This window comes from Borostomias antarcticus, assembly GCF_949987555.1.
Source record: "Borostomias antarcticus genome assembly, chromosome: 13".
In the NCBI taxonomy this organism is placed as follows: Eukaryota; Metazoa; Chordata; class Actinopteri; order Stomiiformes; family Stomiidae; genus Borostomias; species Borostomias antarcticus.
In genome coordinates, this window is record NC_140246.1 from 11664580 (window position 1) to 11681631 (window position 17052).

A 17052-nucleotide genomic window follows, 5' to 3' on the forward strand; every position below is an offset into this window, starting at 1 on the left:
TGTCCGTTTGTAGCATGAGATTTATGCCAAACAGCCAGCAGAGGGCAAGAGAGATTACTCATAAACCGCTTACTTCACCAACTAGGTGTGATTTTATAATGTAAAATCATTTTATTTCAGGAGTAAGCAAGAGGAAAAACCGCGAAGACAGAAGACAGAGAGGACACTACATGCCAATGTAAAGGGCCTTGTTAAGAAATGTGCGTATGTGTAAAATATCCTTCTTAAATTCTCTCAATTTTACCAGCATGTTGTATGAGATGTTACAACATGAATTGTTTTCCTTAGGCAATGATGATGACCCATCTGTGATGTACAAGAAAGAGGTTTGTGATCTTAGACAGCCCTTTTCTGCTTTTAATCTCATAATCTCTAACTGTCCTATGTTAAAGGGCAGTCCTAGTAAAATTATTTTGGGTAATCTATATCTAGATATATCAAATGCATCATAGAAGTATTGACTGGTTACACTTGTGGCACTTGTAATGGTCCAATCTCATCATGTTTTTTTCTCACCTGTTGAGGTGCGGGGAGCATTACGCTTCAGCTGGTCCCTGTCTCCATGTGGCACAGCAGTGGGTGCTCGGATAGAGGGCATGTAAGTAAATTACCCTCAGACTAATCTTCATCTCTATTACAAAATAGTAACCCTAGTTAGCTCACTAAGCAAAACTATAGAATTGTAGATCAGTCTATGTTTGCTAAATGTGAACTTAGTCGCTGTTAAAGAAATAAATGAAATATCTCTGGATGTATTGATTATGTTGTCTGCTCCACAGTTCAGAGCCCCTTTGGTTGACAGAGGAGGTGTCCTCTGTAGCTGGACGTAAACAATGTAGGCACCAGACACAGGACTGCCCATGGTTGTCGGCTCTTGTGCCCATCTCTGCTTGGGGCAACTCAAGGTAAGCTGGCTAATGACTGGGGTCTTAATGCACTGTTTGGATGTTCTGTGAATTTGCAAAATGTTGTATATAAATAAAATCCATTATTAGTGTGCTTGTTTAAAGCTCAATGAGAGAACTTTTTTTATAGTTCAACATTCACATTTACTTGCTATTAGTTTATGAATTGGCCTTAGCAAGACCCCCAAAATCATTGTCATGACATAAGACTGCATGAGACCCTGTGATTATAATTTTAGAATTTCAGTGTATTGGCTAGTACACTGGCGGGAAATCTTGTGACAGCCCTATTCCTTAAACGTTTAATACAAATTATTATTGTTATTAATGGTTATAGATGTTATTGACTTTTTTATTGTTTTACACAATGAGAATATCTTGCTTGTGGTTTGAGTAATAGAAAGTATGTAGCAGTAAGATAGTAAGATCTTTGTCGACAAATAATTTCAGCAACAAAAAAGTATCCACAGAGCTTTTAGAAAGATGCAGAATAGAAGTATTGCTTTCCCCATAAAAATTTATTAATTTAAGAGGTTCAAAAAGAAAGTCCTGTTTACCTCTGACTGGTTCAGCGTGCCTCCAACAAGGCTCGTGAGGAAACAGTACTATGACATTGGTACCACACAATATATCAAGAGGCAGGAGTGATCAGGAGTCCTAATACTATTGGGTCACAAACCTTGCTAGAATCACTAGTCCACAAAATCTTGACTATTGCACCTTTAAGTTAGTCTGGTAAACCAGACTCAAATATTTTTCTTTTACGTTTTCACTGAGTCTGGACTGTAAGCTGCCCAGAGAGATTTGAGTTTTCCCAGAAAATGGTGCACCAATCAGGAGACTGCATTTTAACTGTTGTTCCAACCCCAGTCCCTGATTGGTTCCGGTAGATGATGATGCGAAATACAGAAGTAAGGTAGTAGTAGAACATTAATGGTAGCGCCCGAAGCAACCAGTGGTAACGTTAATGTTAGAAGAATAAACACAGCCATAAGTGAAGTTATTGCATAAATAGACTCGGTAACAACAGTTAAAGAAGAACAAGAGTTTGCATTAGCGGAATGTATGGAAAATAAGTTTTCACTGTTCTTCCAACTTGATTTGGCAAGTTTGTAGATCTGTCCTTGAGGTGAGATATTGTAACACTGGCTGTCATATCCAAACCACCAAATCATGATCGATATAGCAACAATCACAAATGAAGGTGCGGGACATTGCAAACTATCTACTGTGTCATTTGAATGTTTTTGGTGAGAGCATGGGAAATACACATCTGTGTGTTGCTGTAATATGATATTGCCCCCACAGACACTGGTTCCACGCTCCTGACTGGAGTAACAGACATTTTCCGCTGAGACGCCTCTCGCCTTTCTCAACCTCTGCAACATCTTTTGGCTTTGGGCATTTTGGTGAGTTTTCCTGTACGTTCCAAATTGGTCATTGGCCATTAGCACCATTAGGCCCATATTTTTGTAAATTTGCAGAACTACAAGCATCATAAATTATTTTTGACAGAAGCTGTAAAATGATTTGGGGGACTATACCGATCTCTGTCTTGCTAGGTTAAATTACTAGCCTACTGTAACATTTCTGTTGTGTTGGTAGCTGTCCGCGAATCAACATGTTCGCAGCAGGCAAACTTGTTTGTTCATCTAAAGCTAAAGCTAGGCTAATGTTAACTGACTGTAATTGTCACTCGTCATTAGCTAATGTATCTAAGCAGCCAAATAATGTATCAAACAAGTTTAGCATTCATTTGGGATTGCTGGCTAGCATAATCAGTTTGTGTGCAATTCGTTTTGACAACTAGTCAGTCAATATGTTGCACAGCAAACAAGCAGTACAAAATTATTAAAGGCTAGTTAGGTAGCAAAGTAAACTTGCCCAGCTGGTTTAGTTACTAGGGGTCACTGTATGGAATAGTAGTTTGTTATTAGCTACTTGCTTGAAACAAAGGAAACAAGCATTTTACATTTAACTTACAGTTCCAAACTGATGTTATGACAGCCATCGTTGTTCTTCTATGAAATTTCCTCAACATTTGAATTTGGTTTATGCATGTTTTGTGTTTTAGATTTGGTTCTTTGTATCAACAACATTTGAAAGGAATATCTGCAATCGTCAATCTCATTTTTATAACAAAATCAACAGATTTTGATCGCAAGTCCATCGATCAGCTCATCCCTATTGTTTATCGATAGTGGTTTATGGTATAGAATGAAACCTAAAATTCAAACTGATGCTGCTTGCACCTGTAGGTTGCTGAACTTAAAGCCCCAGGATTTACATTGTTAATGTAACGATTAATAACTAGATTTTTCAAAAGACTTGGAATATTTCCCTTATGGGTATATTTTTTATGTATTAACTGTTATTCAGTTCAGTTTGTGTCAAACTTCTATATATCGTCCCACAGTCTTTCAGGGGCGAGTTTGTGCAGTCACCTGCCCTAAAGGAGGGGGGAAGAAAGGGGGTCGGGCATCGGGCTCCAGAGCCCCGGCCAAACAGACTGAGTCCACTTCCAGGCGCTCTGGTCGAAACAGCAAAATCCTGGAACAGGCTCCGACTCAAGAACCTGCATCGTCACACTCACACTCGACGGACTCAGATTCATCTGCAAACCAGTCTACCCAACCAGGCAGATCCTCTCCAGTGGCCACTAAGAGGAAGGGAAAACAGGCAGCCAACCGGAAGTCAGACAGCAAGAGGAAAGGTCCCGGTAGAAGGAAGGCCAGTCCCAGAGTCCTCAGCAGCCCAACACCCAGTGAGGAGGAAGAGGAAGCTGAGGAGGAGACGGAGCTGAGGGAGGAGAAAGAGAGAGAGGAGAACAGCTTGGGGTCAGAGAACTCAGATGTTGAAGCAACCCCAGGGCCAGGGCAAAAGAGTTACAGTGCCAGCAATGAAGAACAAAGTCCTGCACCGTTGTTCAGTGATGAAGGACAGGAGCAGGATGAGATAAGGAGCCAGCCAGTCAAAGACGAGGGAGTCAATCTCTTAGAGGAACAAGAACAGGTAGAGAAGGAAAAAGAGAGTGAAGAGATTCAATCTCCACCATCAAAAGCATCTATAAATAGCCCGGGAATGTCCTCTGAGAGCCAGAGTGAAGAAGATCATCAGGACCCAGTTTCTTGTGGAGAGATTGAAGACCGCAAAAAAATGAATTCATCACCTCATTCCAGCTCCCCAGAACAGCCATTGGAGAGTCCCCAGCTTCTGCATTCTGGTCAACACAAGGAGGAGGAACAGGAGGAGGACACGTCTGTCATGGAGGTCACTGAAGACTCAGAGGAGGTGAAAGCAAAAGATGAAGCTTCAACAGAGGAGGGGAATGCCGAGATGGTTCCTAACATCACCCTGAAAGCTCAAGGGGCCTCAGAAGAGAATGCATCTGAAAACACAATTATTCACAATTTACAAGATGAGACGAGCAAGAGCTCCGAGTTCAGGACCAAAGAGGACAATCAATCCAAGGATGACACCAATGTTGTACTGATGGACTGTGGTTTACCTAGTGGTGAGCACAGCAATAACGTGACTGTGACTCCACAGACAGAAAGAAGAAGTCCGGCTAATGTAATGCACCTTGCATCCACCAGCCTGGATGTGCTAGAGGAAAGAAATGGGGGTCAGTGGGAGCCAGAAGGCTCAAGCGGAAAGGAGAGTCAAGACAGAAGGAATGGTAGACAGCGCAGGTCTCGTTTCCACTCCCCCACCACCACCTGGTCCCCAAAGAGAGAGTCCAGACAAGACTCATCCCGGAGGTCACGCTCTGGCTCTCAAGAGCAAACAAGGGAACGAGTCGGCAGCTCTCCTCCCAGTTACCACTCTTGTCCCCGCAGCAGGGATAGGGATAGGGAGAGGGACAGTGAGAGGGACTCGTCCAGGAGAGAGCGGTGTCGTGAGAGGAAGAGCAGGAAGCGGTCTAGGTCTAGAAGCGTCTCCAGATCCAGATCTCGGTCCAGTTCTAGATCCAGGTCCAGAACAAGATCCCACAGACGTGGAGCCTCCCCTGAACAGCCCACATCTGGTGCCCAGTCACCAAGTCGGAGGAAGGACCGCTGGGGTGGGGATGGGTGGAGGGCAGGTCAGGCAAGTGGCGGTGACTCTCAGAGGAATTTCCCAGAGAGAGAGAAGAGCCGCTATGAAAACGGCAGCTTTGGGGGGACGTCACCAGATCGGAGCCGGTCAAACGATCCAGACTGGGTTCTTGAAAAGACCAGAGAGGATGCCGATGCCAGAGGCCGTGAGACCGCGTCAACGGTTGGAAATAATCGCTGGGAAGATCGAGGAGACCGCGGTGGTGTGCAGGGGGGCTGGGCTAGCTCGGAGCGTGGACGAGGCCTGGGACAGGGGTGCTACCGTACTTCCAACCAGCAGGGGGAGCAGATGGAAAACCGTTGGCAGCCAAGAAACACTTTCTCAGGGACAGCCAACAATTCAGGGAGCGATGCATACAGCCGTTTCAATGAGAACCGAGGTGGCCGTAGGAAAGAGGCAGAAATGGGTGAGTCAGCCCTGGACAGATCTGGTTGGTCGTCAGCCTCCAGCTGGGCAGTGAGGAGAACGCTGCCGGCTGACGTGCAGAGCTATTACTCCAGAAGGGAGCGAGGGGGAGGTGGAGGAGGAGGCTGGACCAGGCAAGAGGAGGAGCAGCCAGCAGCAGGTGAGAATCCTTACTTGGTGCCACCTAGTATCTGTCTGTACCCACTGATCGCTACCATAATGTTATGGTTAATTGTTTACATAGGTGAAATCTAACCCAGGCGTAAGGGTTCTTGTGTATTTGGGGGTTATGGACAATCCATTATAAAAGTCGTTCTGTGCACTGAGTGCGTCATCCCATCCCAAGTTTGATTAATTACCCTAATTGCTCAAAATTCAATGGGGGAGGAATACAGTACATGCATGGGATGACCCCCAGACCCCCGCTTAATGGGTGGTATTCCAAGACTTTATTCAAGGTTCGCAGGTCTGTGATAATGTAGAAAAACTTAAAAGATTTTAAATTCGGAACGGTCCACATCCATTTCAGGACGGCTTACATTGTATTTCAATGTATAGCGCATTTCATGCACAAAGGCAACACAATATGCTTCGAGATGGTTTCGGGACAGTTCTGGGACGATGGCAAAAACATTAAGAGCTCTGCTAAAACATTACTTTAAAAGTGACATTATACTGTACATACATTCTCTAAAAGAACAATCAATAAAGCCCTTGGGTAAATGGGTCAAACAATGGTGGGGCGGAAAACAACGATGCGGCGGTGGAAAAGTAATGACTGGATGCCCAAACACAGAGTAACACTGGTACATTACATTAAAGTAATTTAGCTGACGCTTTTATCCAAAACAACTAACAATAATTGCATTTGATGTAGGAAAAGCCAATGTACTACTTCTTGCCAGAACTCACAAGTTCATCTCCTTTCTAAAACAAGTGACTAAGGCCCCATTCATAGTCAACGCAAGCTACGCTAGCGCGAGGTACTCAAGGCTATGAGCTTGCGTACTGCTACTCAGTTGGTCATCCAGGGTCATACCCATATTCCTCGCAGTCCGACTCAGCGTCACCACTGTGTCTTCAATGGTGATGGCCAGGTTGCGGTGCGGGCAGCTCTTCCCCGGGAGAAACGGGAGCTTATGGCGCGTTCCAGGCAACCCGTAACTCGTGTTTTTCCGACCTCCTACACGTGAAAATGCTCTGGAATGGCAGTCAAACCCGTAACTTCCCACCCGTGAACCCGTACAGATCGATGTACTCCCAGTTGCTGGGTGGGAAGTTACGGGTTTGACTGCCATTCCAGAGCATTTTCACGCGTAGGAGGTCGGGAAAACACGAGTTACGGGTTGCCTGGAACGCACCATTAGTCTTGTTCAGGTTGAGCTTGTGGTGATGTGTCGCCATCCACTCCGAGATGTCAGCCAAGCATCTAGCTATGCGTGTCTCCGTTTGTGTGTCAGATGGGGGAACTGACAGGACCAATTGGGTGTCGTCGGCACAGCAGTGATAGGAGAAGCCATGCGAGCGAATGACAGAGCCCAGGGATCTAATGTAGAGGGAAAAAAGGAGGTTCCCTTGTGGAACCCCCGTAGTCACATTACACGGTTCCAACATTGACCCTCTCTGTCACCTGGTAGGAGCGGCCCATCAGGTAGGATGCAAACAGGGAACATGCAGAGCCAGTGACGCCTTTGTCCTCGAGGGTGGAGAGGAGGATCTGGTGGTCTACCGTATCAAATGCTGCTGACAGGTCTAGGAGTATCAGGACAGAAGAGAGTTTGCTCTTGTGGCATTGAGTGACTCCATCACTGCAAGGCGGGCGGTCTCTGGAAAGTGGCCAGCCTTGAACCCAGACTAGTGGGGGTCTAGGAGGTCATTCTGGTGGAGATACGAGGATAGTTGGTTAAAGATGGCACGTTCAAGTGTTTTCGATAGAAAGGATGAAACGGAAACCGGTCTGTAGTTTTGACATTAGAAGGGTCGAGAGATGGATTTCTTCAGGAGAGGGGGTGACTGGCAGTCTTGTAAGCGGAGGGAAAGAATCCTGATACAAGAGATGCGTTGATGAGGGGGGTCAGGAAGGGGAGGAGTTCAGGTGCAGCAGACTGAAGGAGAGTGGAGGGGACAGGGTCAAGGGACCACGTGGTGGGGTGGCTAGATGTTACAAGGTTGAGGACCTCTTTGGGGGAGAGGGGAGAAAAGTGGGATAGGGTGTGATGTGTGGAGGAGGGGGGAAGCTGAGAGGGTGGGGCGGTGAGGTTGGTGCATGGCGCGTCGACTGGGGGGTGGGGGAAAGAGGAGCTGTCAGTAACACCGAAAACTGAGGCAAGTCTATTGTGCTGCCTGCGAGTTTGAGTTAAACGTCTGACTGTCCCAGAGCTGTCCCAATTCCCGCAGTCTCCCCTCAGCCTATGAAAACAAAAAAGAGGAACGAATCGTCAAATGTCTGGTTTGTACAGGCGAATCCGAATTGACTGACAAAATTCAGAGTCGGATACAACCCTAATATATAGGCTACATACACTATATGGACAAAAGTATTGGGACACTCTTCTGAATCATTGAATTCAGATGTTTCATTGACAGCCCTTTTCCACCAAGAAGGAACCGGTTCTGTGCCGGTTCGTGAACCTAATTTTGAACGGTTCCAAGCATTTCGACCAAAAATAAATGAGTTCGGTAAGCCCAAAGTTGGTTCCTAACCGGCACAAAAAAATAGTAGGTTTTTCAGCACAAACCGTGATGATATCGCGGCGTGGTCTATAGATTTGCAAGATTTGATGATAACAGTGGTAATCGACCGCTTCAGCTATGTGTAAATGTGTGCCGGGAAGGCTCCCAAGTGTGAATGATCTCATTCTCTCGATGCTAAGTGCCAACTATCTGAATAACCAGCCATCAAACTGACTTTATACAAATTATATAATTGACAATCCCTAAAACAATAGTGTGATGACTACGCAAGCCACATTTGTGACACCACCTAAACAACTTTATACATGCCTATATCTCCAAGCTGATGACGTACAACGGTTCCGCTCAAAACTGGTTGAAACGCGGACCCGTTCCCTAGACAGAACCAAGGTTCCAAGAATTCTGAATCGAACCGGTTCACGAACCAGAGTTACTTTGGTGGAAAGGGCCATCAGTCCCATTGCCAAGCACCTAGCCATGCACTCTACCTTTGCAAACATTTATGAAAGAATGGATCGTTCTAAAGAGCTCACTGAATTCCAGCACGGTACTGTAATAGGAAGCCACCATTGCAAAAAGTCAGTTTGTGAAATTTCTTCCCTCCTAGATATTCCACGATCAACTGTAAGTGGTATTATTGCAAAGTGGAAGCATTTAGGAACCACGGCAACTCAGCCACGAACTACCAGACCACGTAAAGTTACAGAGCGGGGTCACCGAGTGCTGAGGCGAATAGTGCATAAAAATCGCCAACGCTCTTCTGACTCAATAATTGAGTTCCAAACCTCCTCTGGCATTAACATCAGCACAAAATGTGTCCTCCAGTTCCATGGATTCAGCTCTTTAATTCTACCCTCCTCTCCTGCATTGTGTGTGTGTGTGTGAGATCTGGGCCTTTACACAATGTCCTGGTGCCAAGATTTAAAATTTGGCCTCCTGGCTCTCTGTCCCTCTTCCATCCATCTCTTCATTGAGATTGAGGCATCAAACATCTCCAAAGGAGAACCCTTGACACTGATTCGAATCAGATCTTCCACGGTGTTGGCCTTTAATGCTGATCTGATGTCCGACTTGGTGCACTTCTGTGTGGAGAACCCCCTTTCACACTGCGCCAAGGACACAGGAAGGATCAACATGACAGATTATGTTGGCACATGCCGTATCGTTTGCATAGGTCATGTTCATATATTTTTAAGGCATTTCTGCTTCACTACTACAGGACAGTGTAGGTGACAGACAGGAAAGGTGGGAGAGACAGAGGGGAAGACATGCAGCAAAGGGCGTGGGCCAGACCTGAACCTATGAGGCCGCAGCAAGGACCAGCATGACACACCCCAGCCCACCGAGCCACCAGGGTGCCCCAATACCATTCCTTTTAAGCAGCAGCAGCATGGGCTTGAATTTAGTGAACACACGCTCCTCTTTGGCGATGGTGTAGGCGGTGTTCAATTTGATGGTCAGCTCTGCTTCTTGAACAGCACGGCCAGCAGCATGTTGTCAAACAAAAGCCTGAGTAATGGAGCCAGGAGCCTTCGTCAACAAACATTTGTCACAGGACTTCTTGTGTTTTGCGCTGGAACCGTGCTTTAAGCTCTTGTGCTTAAAGGACAATGCTAGTTTTTGACAACCTGGACCTTATTTACGACATATTATAAGACATTTGACTCACCGAGATCACTTTGGTGTAGTTCGGAGGCATGTAGAAGAAATTTAAAATCCAGCGCGAGCCAGTATATCCATGTAATGGCGGTGGTCGGGGCACCAAGAATGCAGTTTCTAAAAATCTATTTTCGGCCACTAATCGGTTGTTTTCATCAATCTGATTTTATGAATCGACAGTTGTGATTCCCCAGAGCGAGGCCTTGTTGTGGTTTTCAAATACGTGGTCTTTAGCCTCTGTAATATGATCTTTAAACGCCTTTCCCCACTTGCTCCAGCACGCATGCGCACCTAACCATAACCAAGATCTAGAATTGCATTGCATTTTCACACGTAATCATAACCAAGATCTAGAATTGCATTGCATTTTCCCCAACTAGGCTACATTTAAGTTCCCTGCTATAGGGTTTGTGGTGGTGTAGTGGTCTAATGCATTGTGTTCCGGTGCAGCTGCTCACCGGGAACCAGTGGTCTCTTCAGATCCGAGCATGGCCGGATCCCAGAGCGGCCTATCGCGCCACTGCTCCCCGAGGGTGGTTAGTTCTTGACTTGAGAGTTTGCCAGACAGCATCCCTGTCTGGTGTTGGAATTACGGTTGAGAGCTGAGAGTGAAGGAGTTCTCTCCCTTTCACATTGCCAACTGGCTGGGATGTGTGACGAATCCTCAACAGTTAGTAGGTTGTAACTGGACATAAGGTCAGGGTCAATTGGCTACCAAATTGGATGAAAACTGAATAAAATCCTAAAATAATGATATACATGTATAAAATAAAACATTTTTGAAAAAAAAGCTGTTATAATGTAGGCTGCAAAAAAACGTCAACATTTCCAAAATTCACGAGCTTAACTACCCCTGGAAAATGTCCGGAAATTTTCTGCCCCTTGCAACCCTAGACATGAGTCACAAACGATACATCTATATGAGGTTTTGATAGCCCCGTACTGTACTATGCCCCGTACTGCTGTCGGCCGCGGATGATATCATGTACAGTAGGCTCCCCACAAACAGCGCCTTGGCTGGTCAGGTAGCATACACCCTCCTCCTCCCCCTCAAACGCAAAAGCCAATGTGAGTACTAATTAATTTGCCATAATTTTAGCTGATGGCTATTAATTTATAGTAGGCTAGGCCCTATATAATATTACTAATTTAGTTGACGTTAAGGATGATTTTGATAACAGTTGAGTCAACCTTAGCTAGAAAGTAGGCTATGATTCCCGTTAAGGTTACAGAACACAGAAAGCGCTGAAAAGTATTTTGCAGATCTCAACATGGCCAGACTAATAATGATTTTCACCTCTTTTAATAAATTTCAACTTGTTCTCAGTATTACGACAAACTGCGACTTTCTTGACTTGCAAAATTATGTTTTAAATTGACAAACATTGTATGTGATGGTCATGGCACATTAGCAGCTGACAGTTGACTATGGCTCATTCACTTCCATGTATTTCCAAACGCGAAAACTATGGCAGTGAAAAACAATCGGAGTCTGGTAATGATGAGTTGGCAATCCCGATAGTATATTCAGCCTGTTATTTTGACTATTTTGGTTCTTGAAGTCATGTTTTATAGTGAACTTTTAACATTGGAGTCAACGGGCACTTCCGCATCCATACCACGTCACACTGACCAATATGGCAGCTGAAGTGAATAAAGAAAAATGGACTACCGTACATATTTTTTCAGAATTAAGGTCCCATGGGACGGCTTAAGCACTCAATGCCATTGTTAGGCTATCAAAGCTATCTTGATTGGTAAAGACCAACAAAGGTCCCCACTCCAGATCGAAAAAAAATGCTTTCACTTCACTTTGAACTTCACATGCCATCTCTAGCTGTAGCCCACTCAACATTGGCTAGGCTAGCTAATGATTAGCTAGTACTAAACCTTTTGAATTATACCATTAGTGTATCATGCAAAAATGATCTAAAACACAGCTAATGTTAGCTAACAAGGAGTCTTTACTCTAGCCTAGTTGCTGGAACTGAAATCAGTAACAAAGTAAAACAGTTAGCTAACATTAGCTATAAGTGAGCTAGTTAGATATAGCTAGCATAGTCTACAGCCAAATGGCTTGCTAGCTAGCTAGCTTCTTAACGTAAGCTAGCCAGCTATTCTATTCCATTTGTTTGGCTGGAGAACTATGACTAGCTACAGCACTAGCAAAGGTTAGCTGGCTGTGTTTTACTTTGTTCCTGATTTTAGTCTCAGCAATGAGGCTACTTGTACACAATATCTTATGTAGGATAATGTTCTCTCTCGGTCCTCCTCAGATGAACTCCCTCGAGTAATATTTCCTCCATGCATGCACCAGTACTTTCCAAAATGATCGAATGTTTCCAATAGGGTTCCAAAATTACGGGAATATTCAAAGTTGGAAACTTTCCATGGGAATTAACAGGAATTTAAGGGAATTAACAGGAATTTATGGGAATTGACGGAATAAACTGGGAATTTTGGGGTTATTTATACCAACTGTATTTACCTAGTCATAAGCAGACATAAATGTAAACATTTTGTTTTGTCATAAGCACACATGCAGGCAAACATTTCTCAAACAAATAAAAAAAAAGATTTTTTGCTAAATCTATTTGAGAGTAGGACTTGGATTCTACGACTCTCTTGGTGTGAAGGATGCTAGTGCATGAGATGGATGAATGCACAGTACAGGGTTGAAATTCTACTGAATTTTCATTAAATCAGGTTGTTTTAACCAAGATCATGCAAGATCTAGAATTGCAGTTTTTCCCCAACTAGGCTATAGTTAAGTTCCTTGTTATAGGGGCCTGCGGTGGTGTAGCGGTATAATACATTGTATTCGGGTGCAGCTGCCCACTAGAAACCAGTGGTCTCGTCAGAGCCAAGTATGGTCGGACCCCAGAGGGAGCGGCCTATTGGGCCTCCGCTCCCCGAGGGTGGTTAGTTTAATCTCGCCTAGAGAGTTTTTCACAGAACAGCAACCCTGTCTAGTGTTGGACCTACATTTGCGAGCTGAGATAGTCGAGTTGTCCCTCCGTTTCACATTGCCAACCGTCCGGGTTTTGTGATGAATCCTCAACAGTTAGTAGGGGGTAACTGGACACTGTCATGACCAAATTGGATGAAAACGGGATAAAATCCTAAAATAAGTATATAAAATTTAAATCAAAAATATTGAAAAAAGCTGTTATAGGCTACAAAAAAGGTCAACATTTTAAAATAAAATTCCCGAACTTAACTTCCCATGGTAAATTTCCGGAAAGTTTCCGGAAATTTACCAGAAATTTTCCGCCCCTTCGCAACCCTAGTTTCCAATAAGCACCTTGTTTAATTGAATTTATCGAAAACCTGTAACTACCTTTCCCAACTAGTTTGGCTCCAACAAAAACATATCTGATGAGCAAGTACATCTTACTCGTTTACTTTTTACCCGCATCGCTTGATTTGTCTGGCACGCGGTATGGGGAGGAAAAAACACTGGGAGAATCAAATCGAGATCCTTCTTTTGATTTTGATGATAGAAATCGAACGTCCATTTCGATGAGTTTTCGATTTTGAATCGAAATTGTGACACCCAGCGTAATAGCCTTAACAGAGTGGGATGTTGAAACGAATATGAAATATTAAGAAAGACTAGAGATGGATTGATAGACAGAGAGAGGGATCGGGAAGATTGTAGGGAGATGAGAGACCACGGTCAGCAGCTTATGTCTATAACATGCCAACGGCGGCTGGAAATGCGGCCATTTTATTGTGAAATTCAATAGTTTTGAAATACAGTACAACAAATTGGCGGGCGAAGCGAGTGGTGTGTTTCTTCATCATTCCATGTTCATCCATCCTCCAGAAATAGCCTAGCGCCTGCAAGTTGGGTTATGACTTCATATAAGTTTAGCCATTGAGTACCTGCAAAATTTAATGCATTTTTTAAGCCATTGCGCTTGTGTGGTGCTTTAAGTTAGATAGAGAAGCTCTGACCACATGTTCCGTTTGCCTGCCGGCCAACGTTAGGTAGGTTTGGACATTAAGAAGTGAGTATGTTCTGAATTTGCGATTATTCTGACTATTAATGGAATAACGGTCGCATGCAAACCTATTCAATCCTAATCTAATTTCCTGGTCACTGTATAATTCAGAACACCTCTTGTTGTGTGTGGGCTTAGGCTATATCTTTCTCATGTATTATATTATGTTATTGCTTTTGTAGATCCCTCTAAAGATGAGCTGGCTCCCCAAGCACCGAGCGAAGCTTCAGTCCCTCTGAATGTGATGCGCCCACAGTTGAATGTGCTCCATTACCCCCATGGTCCACAAGGTCTGCCGGTCAGTCTGCAAACAGCAGCCCCGTATGGAATGCCCCCTCAGGTCCCCATGCACCTCCACTCCGCGGTGCCTCTTTTGCAAGTTCCTGCTGTGGCTGCCCAGGGCCTTCCACCTCCTCCTCCACCACCCCCCCCCATGCAGCATGGCAGTCTGATTGCCGCCCAGCCAGATAGTCGTACCACACAGGTAAGGACAGACTGCATATTCCAATTCAATTTTTGCTAGACAAGGAATTGAATCAGCTTTTTTTCCGGGATCTTAGACATGTCATCCCACGTCTCAGCAATAAGGTTGTGTCTCTGTCCCCCCTAATAGGGATGGGAAAAAATAGATTCAGCTGTGTATCACAATTCTATTTTTCATGATTCTGAATGGATTCTCCAAGCTTTAGTAGCGATCCAGTGCATCACACTTAGATCAGTTGTCAGACAATATTTAGACTTTTATCAGGGACTCCTGTGGGTGGCACCAGCTCACTCACGTGACTGGTGGGAGACCCAACATTCCCAAAGCCCATACTACTTTGCTAAACTCTGTAGCTACAGAAATGGCATTTTATCACAACCTGTGCATATGAAACAAACATAAAACTTACATTAAACTGAGGCTGTCTCTTAAAATTGACAATGTCATGACAGATTTTAACAAATAAATTCCATCCTCTGATATAGTGTAGTCCACCACAGCACATAATGTGCCCTGAAGCAACCTCAGGTGTGCCAAAGTTTTCATTAAATGTAGGCCAGTGAAAAACTAAGTACTTTGTTTCTATAATCTTATCAGTGTTTAATGATGTAAAAATGCAAAGTGAGCAAATGTAAGAATTTGTCGTGATTATATTAAAACCTTGAAAATAGATTTTCTTGATTTTAACCCAATGATAGGTTAACATAATATTGTAGGCCTAAGCATAGCAAACGTAACTCACTTTCTGCAGCCTCTGAAAATAACTTTTTTTTTTACGCATGTGGCGTGCCAGTTCAAGTCGAACACTATTCTTTGAAAAGGAAGCTAAATGTTTCACATAAAACAGGTTAAGCACATCCTGTAATCAAAGTTGCCAAAATTTCATCACAGATTTCATCACCAATCTTATCACCGATCTTCAGCAGCTGACACCAGCATTTATCTCCTTGGCTATTCACAAGGAGATCTGTAAATGTTTTGTAGGCTTTTAATAGATATTTACTTTAGGATATCCCAATAGATGTGTCCTCCTCATTCCTCTAGTTGTTGGCTCATATTAGTCATGTCCATTTGACTGTAAGGGTCATGGCATCATGAGTTTTATGATGTGGTTTTCTTGTGACTGCTTTAGATCGACTTGTGTGCCATAGAATTTTGGAACTTATTCAGGTGTGCCATGGCACCAAAAAGGTAGGGGCCACTGCTCTATTACACCAGGACTCAAATGTAATCAACACACAAGCTGATTAATCAAGACAGCGTTGAATCAAACTAGCTGCATGGTCTGTCTTTATAACTGGTAAACCTGATGAAAGTATTAACAATTAGAGCTGGACATTGCCTCTTTATTAGGAGGTAATTGTCAAAAAACTGATTATCTTTTGAGGGGAATATACTCCTAAAAAATTGTGTCAGATCTCTGAATTTTGGTTATCGTCATATAACAAAATGTACAGTACTGTGATCATTTCATATCATGACTTCGCAATACCAAGCCCTGCCCCCCAAACACACTTTTCACTTCTCCTCTCAGTGTGGGTAACATTATAGCCATTGTACAATATGGTACATGTTTCATATCTTATGTATGGTATCAGAGGAATGTCAAAGATATATAAAACAAAGTAGCTTTGGAAAACATCCTGAGTGCCCTGCTCCTGGTGTTAATCCTTAGATGATGGGCAGCCATGGAAAAGCACCCTTTCTGCCCAACCCAACCAAATCTGGCAGTGCCCACACAGCTCAGCCTCTGTCTGGCCAGGCCTTACCATCCTCCACTACCCAGCCAGGCCAGCACAGCAAGGCCCATGCCGCCGACAGCTCCAAAAAGGAGAAGGTGGGTCACCACCACAACTGGATATCAGGGATCAAAAAGGATATCAAACCACATAATGTAAAGGTCTCAGAATTAATGGAGATTTAAAATAGTGATAGGATTTGGAACTAGTCTGGTAGAATGTAAATGAATGTGAACATTGAGACCATCCACTCATTTATGAAAGTAGTTCATAAAGAAGCTCCAGCGTCTTTCTTTTCCCAGCTAGAGTAACAATGTTTTTCTTTAGATTACCAAAAGTGTGTGACCACTGCAGTTGCTATTCTAATTTCTGCACAGATCATCACCAAGATATACAGTTAACAGCAATAGTATTTGGACGGTGACACTTTTGTTGTTTTGGCTCTGCACTCCTCTACTTTGGATTTGAAAAATGCAGTATGTCAATTTAAATCTGAGGATATGCTCATCCATACTGGATGAACCATTTCACAAATTTGGCCTGTTTGTACATAGTTCATCCATTTTAGAGTGCAAGAAGTATTTTGTCAGATTAACATTACATATGGTACAAGCGATGACTGTCTGAAGTTTGCAATCCATAGACCAATGTACATGGCCAATGTATTTGTGCTGAAACAAACTTACCCATTTTCATTAAGCATAGACCTGAACCTGAATGCACCTGAGAATGACAGGACCTGATCACAAAATGACTTTTGGGTAAAACTGAACCTGATTCAGACACACTGTATACAGTATCGAGGCCAGTGCTTGTCAAATGGTTGGGGAAAAATAGCAGAATTGAAGCTGAAAGTGTGCATTAATGCACACACCCAAGTGAAAAAATAAAATATATGTAAAGTAATGTACTAAATATACTTTTATTACACAAGTTTGTGTTAAATTGGCCCAACTATTTGTGTAGTTACAGTAGTACAGAAGGAGTACCCAAGCACTACTTTAGTGTACTTTACTGTGCTTTTTGTTTTTACAACCTTAAGTACACTAATTAAAAGGGTG

General features: G+C 43.6%; 1 protein-coding gene across 3 annotated transcripts in view; it reads left to right on the plus strand.

Moving 5' to 3' along the window:
* Positions 1 to 17052, plus strand: part of scaf11 (SR-related CTD-associated factor 11) — a 42490-nt gene that overhangs the window by 18451 nt on the left and 6987 nt on the right. For 2 of the 3 annotated variants that reach the window (XM_084447564.1, XM_084447563.1), the window contains exons 6-12: positions 121 to 200; positions 289 to 326; positions 525 to 598; positions 780 to 905; positions 2214 to 2314; positions 3322 to 5568; positions 13951 to 14252. In XM_084447564.1, the coding sequence (XP_084303690.1) occupies positions 121 to 200; positions 289 to 326; positions 525 to 598; positions 780 to 905; positions 2214 to 2314; positions 3322 to 5568; positions 13951 to 14252 (2968 nt within the window). The remainder of the gene's footprint in view (positions 1 to 120; positions 201 to 288; positions 327 to 524; positions 599 to 779; positions 906 to 2213; positions 2315 to 3321; positions 5569 to 13950; positions 14253 to 17052) is intronic. The other variant, XM_084447565.1, reaches the window with a different exon arrangement.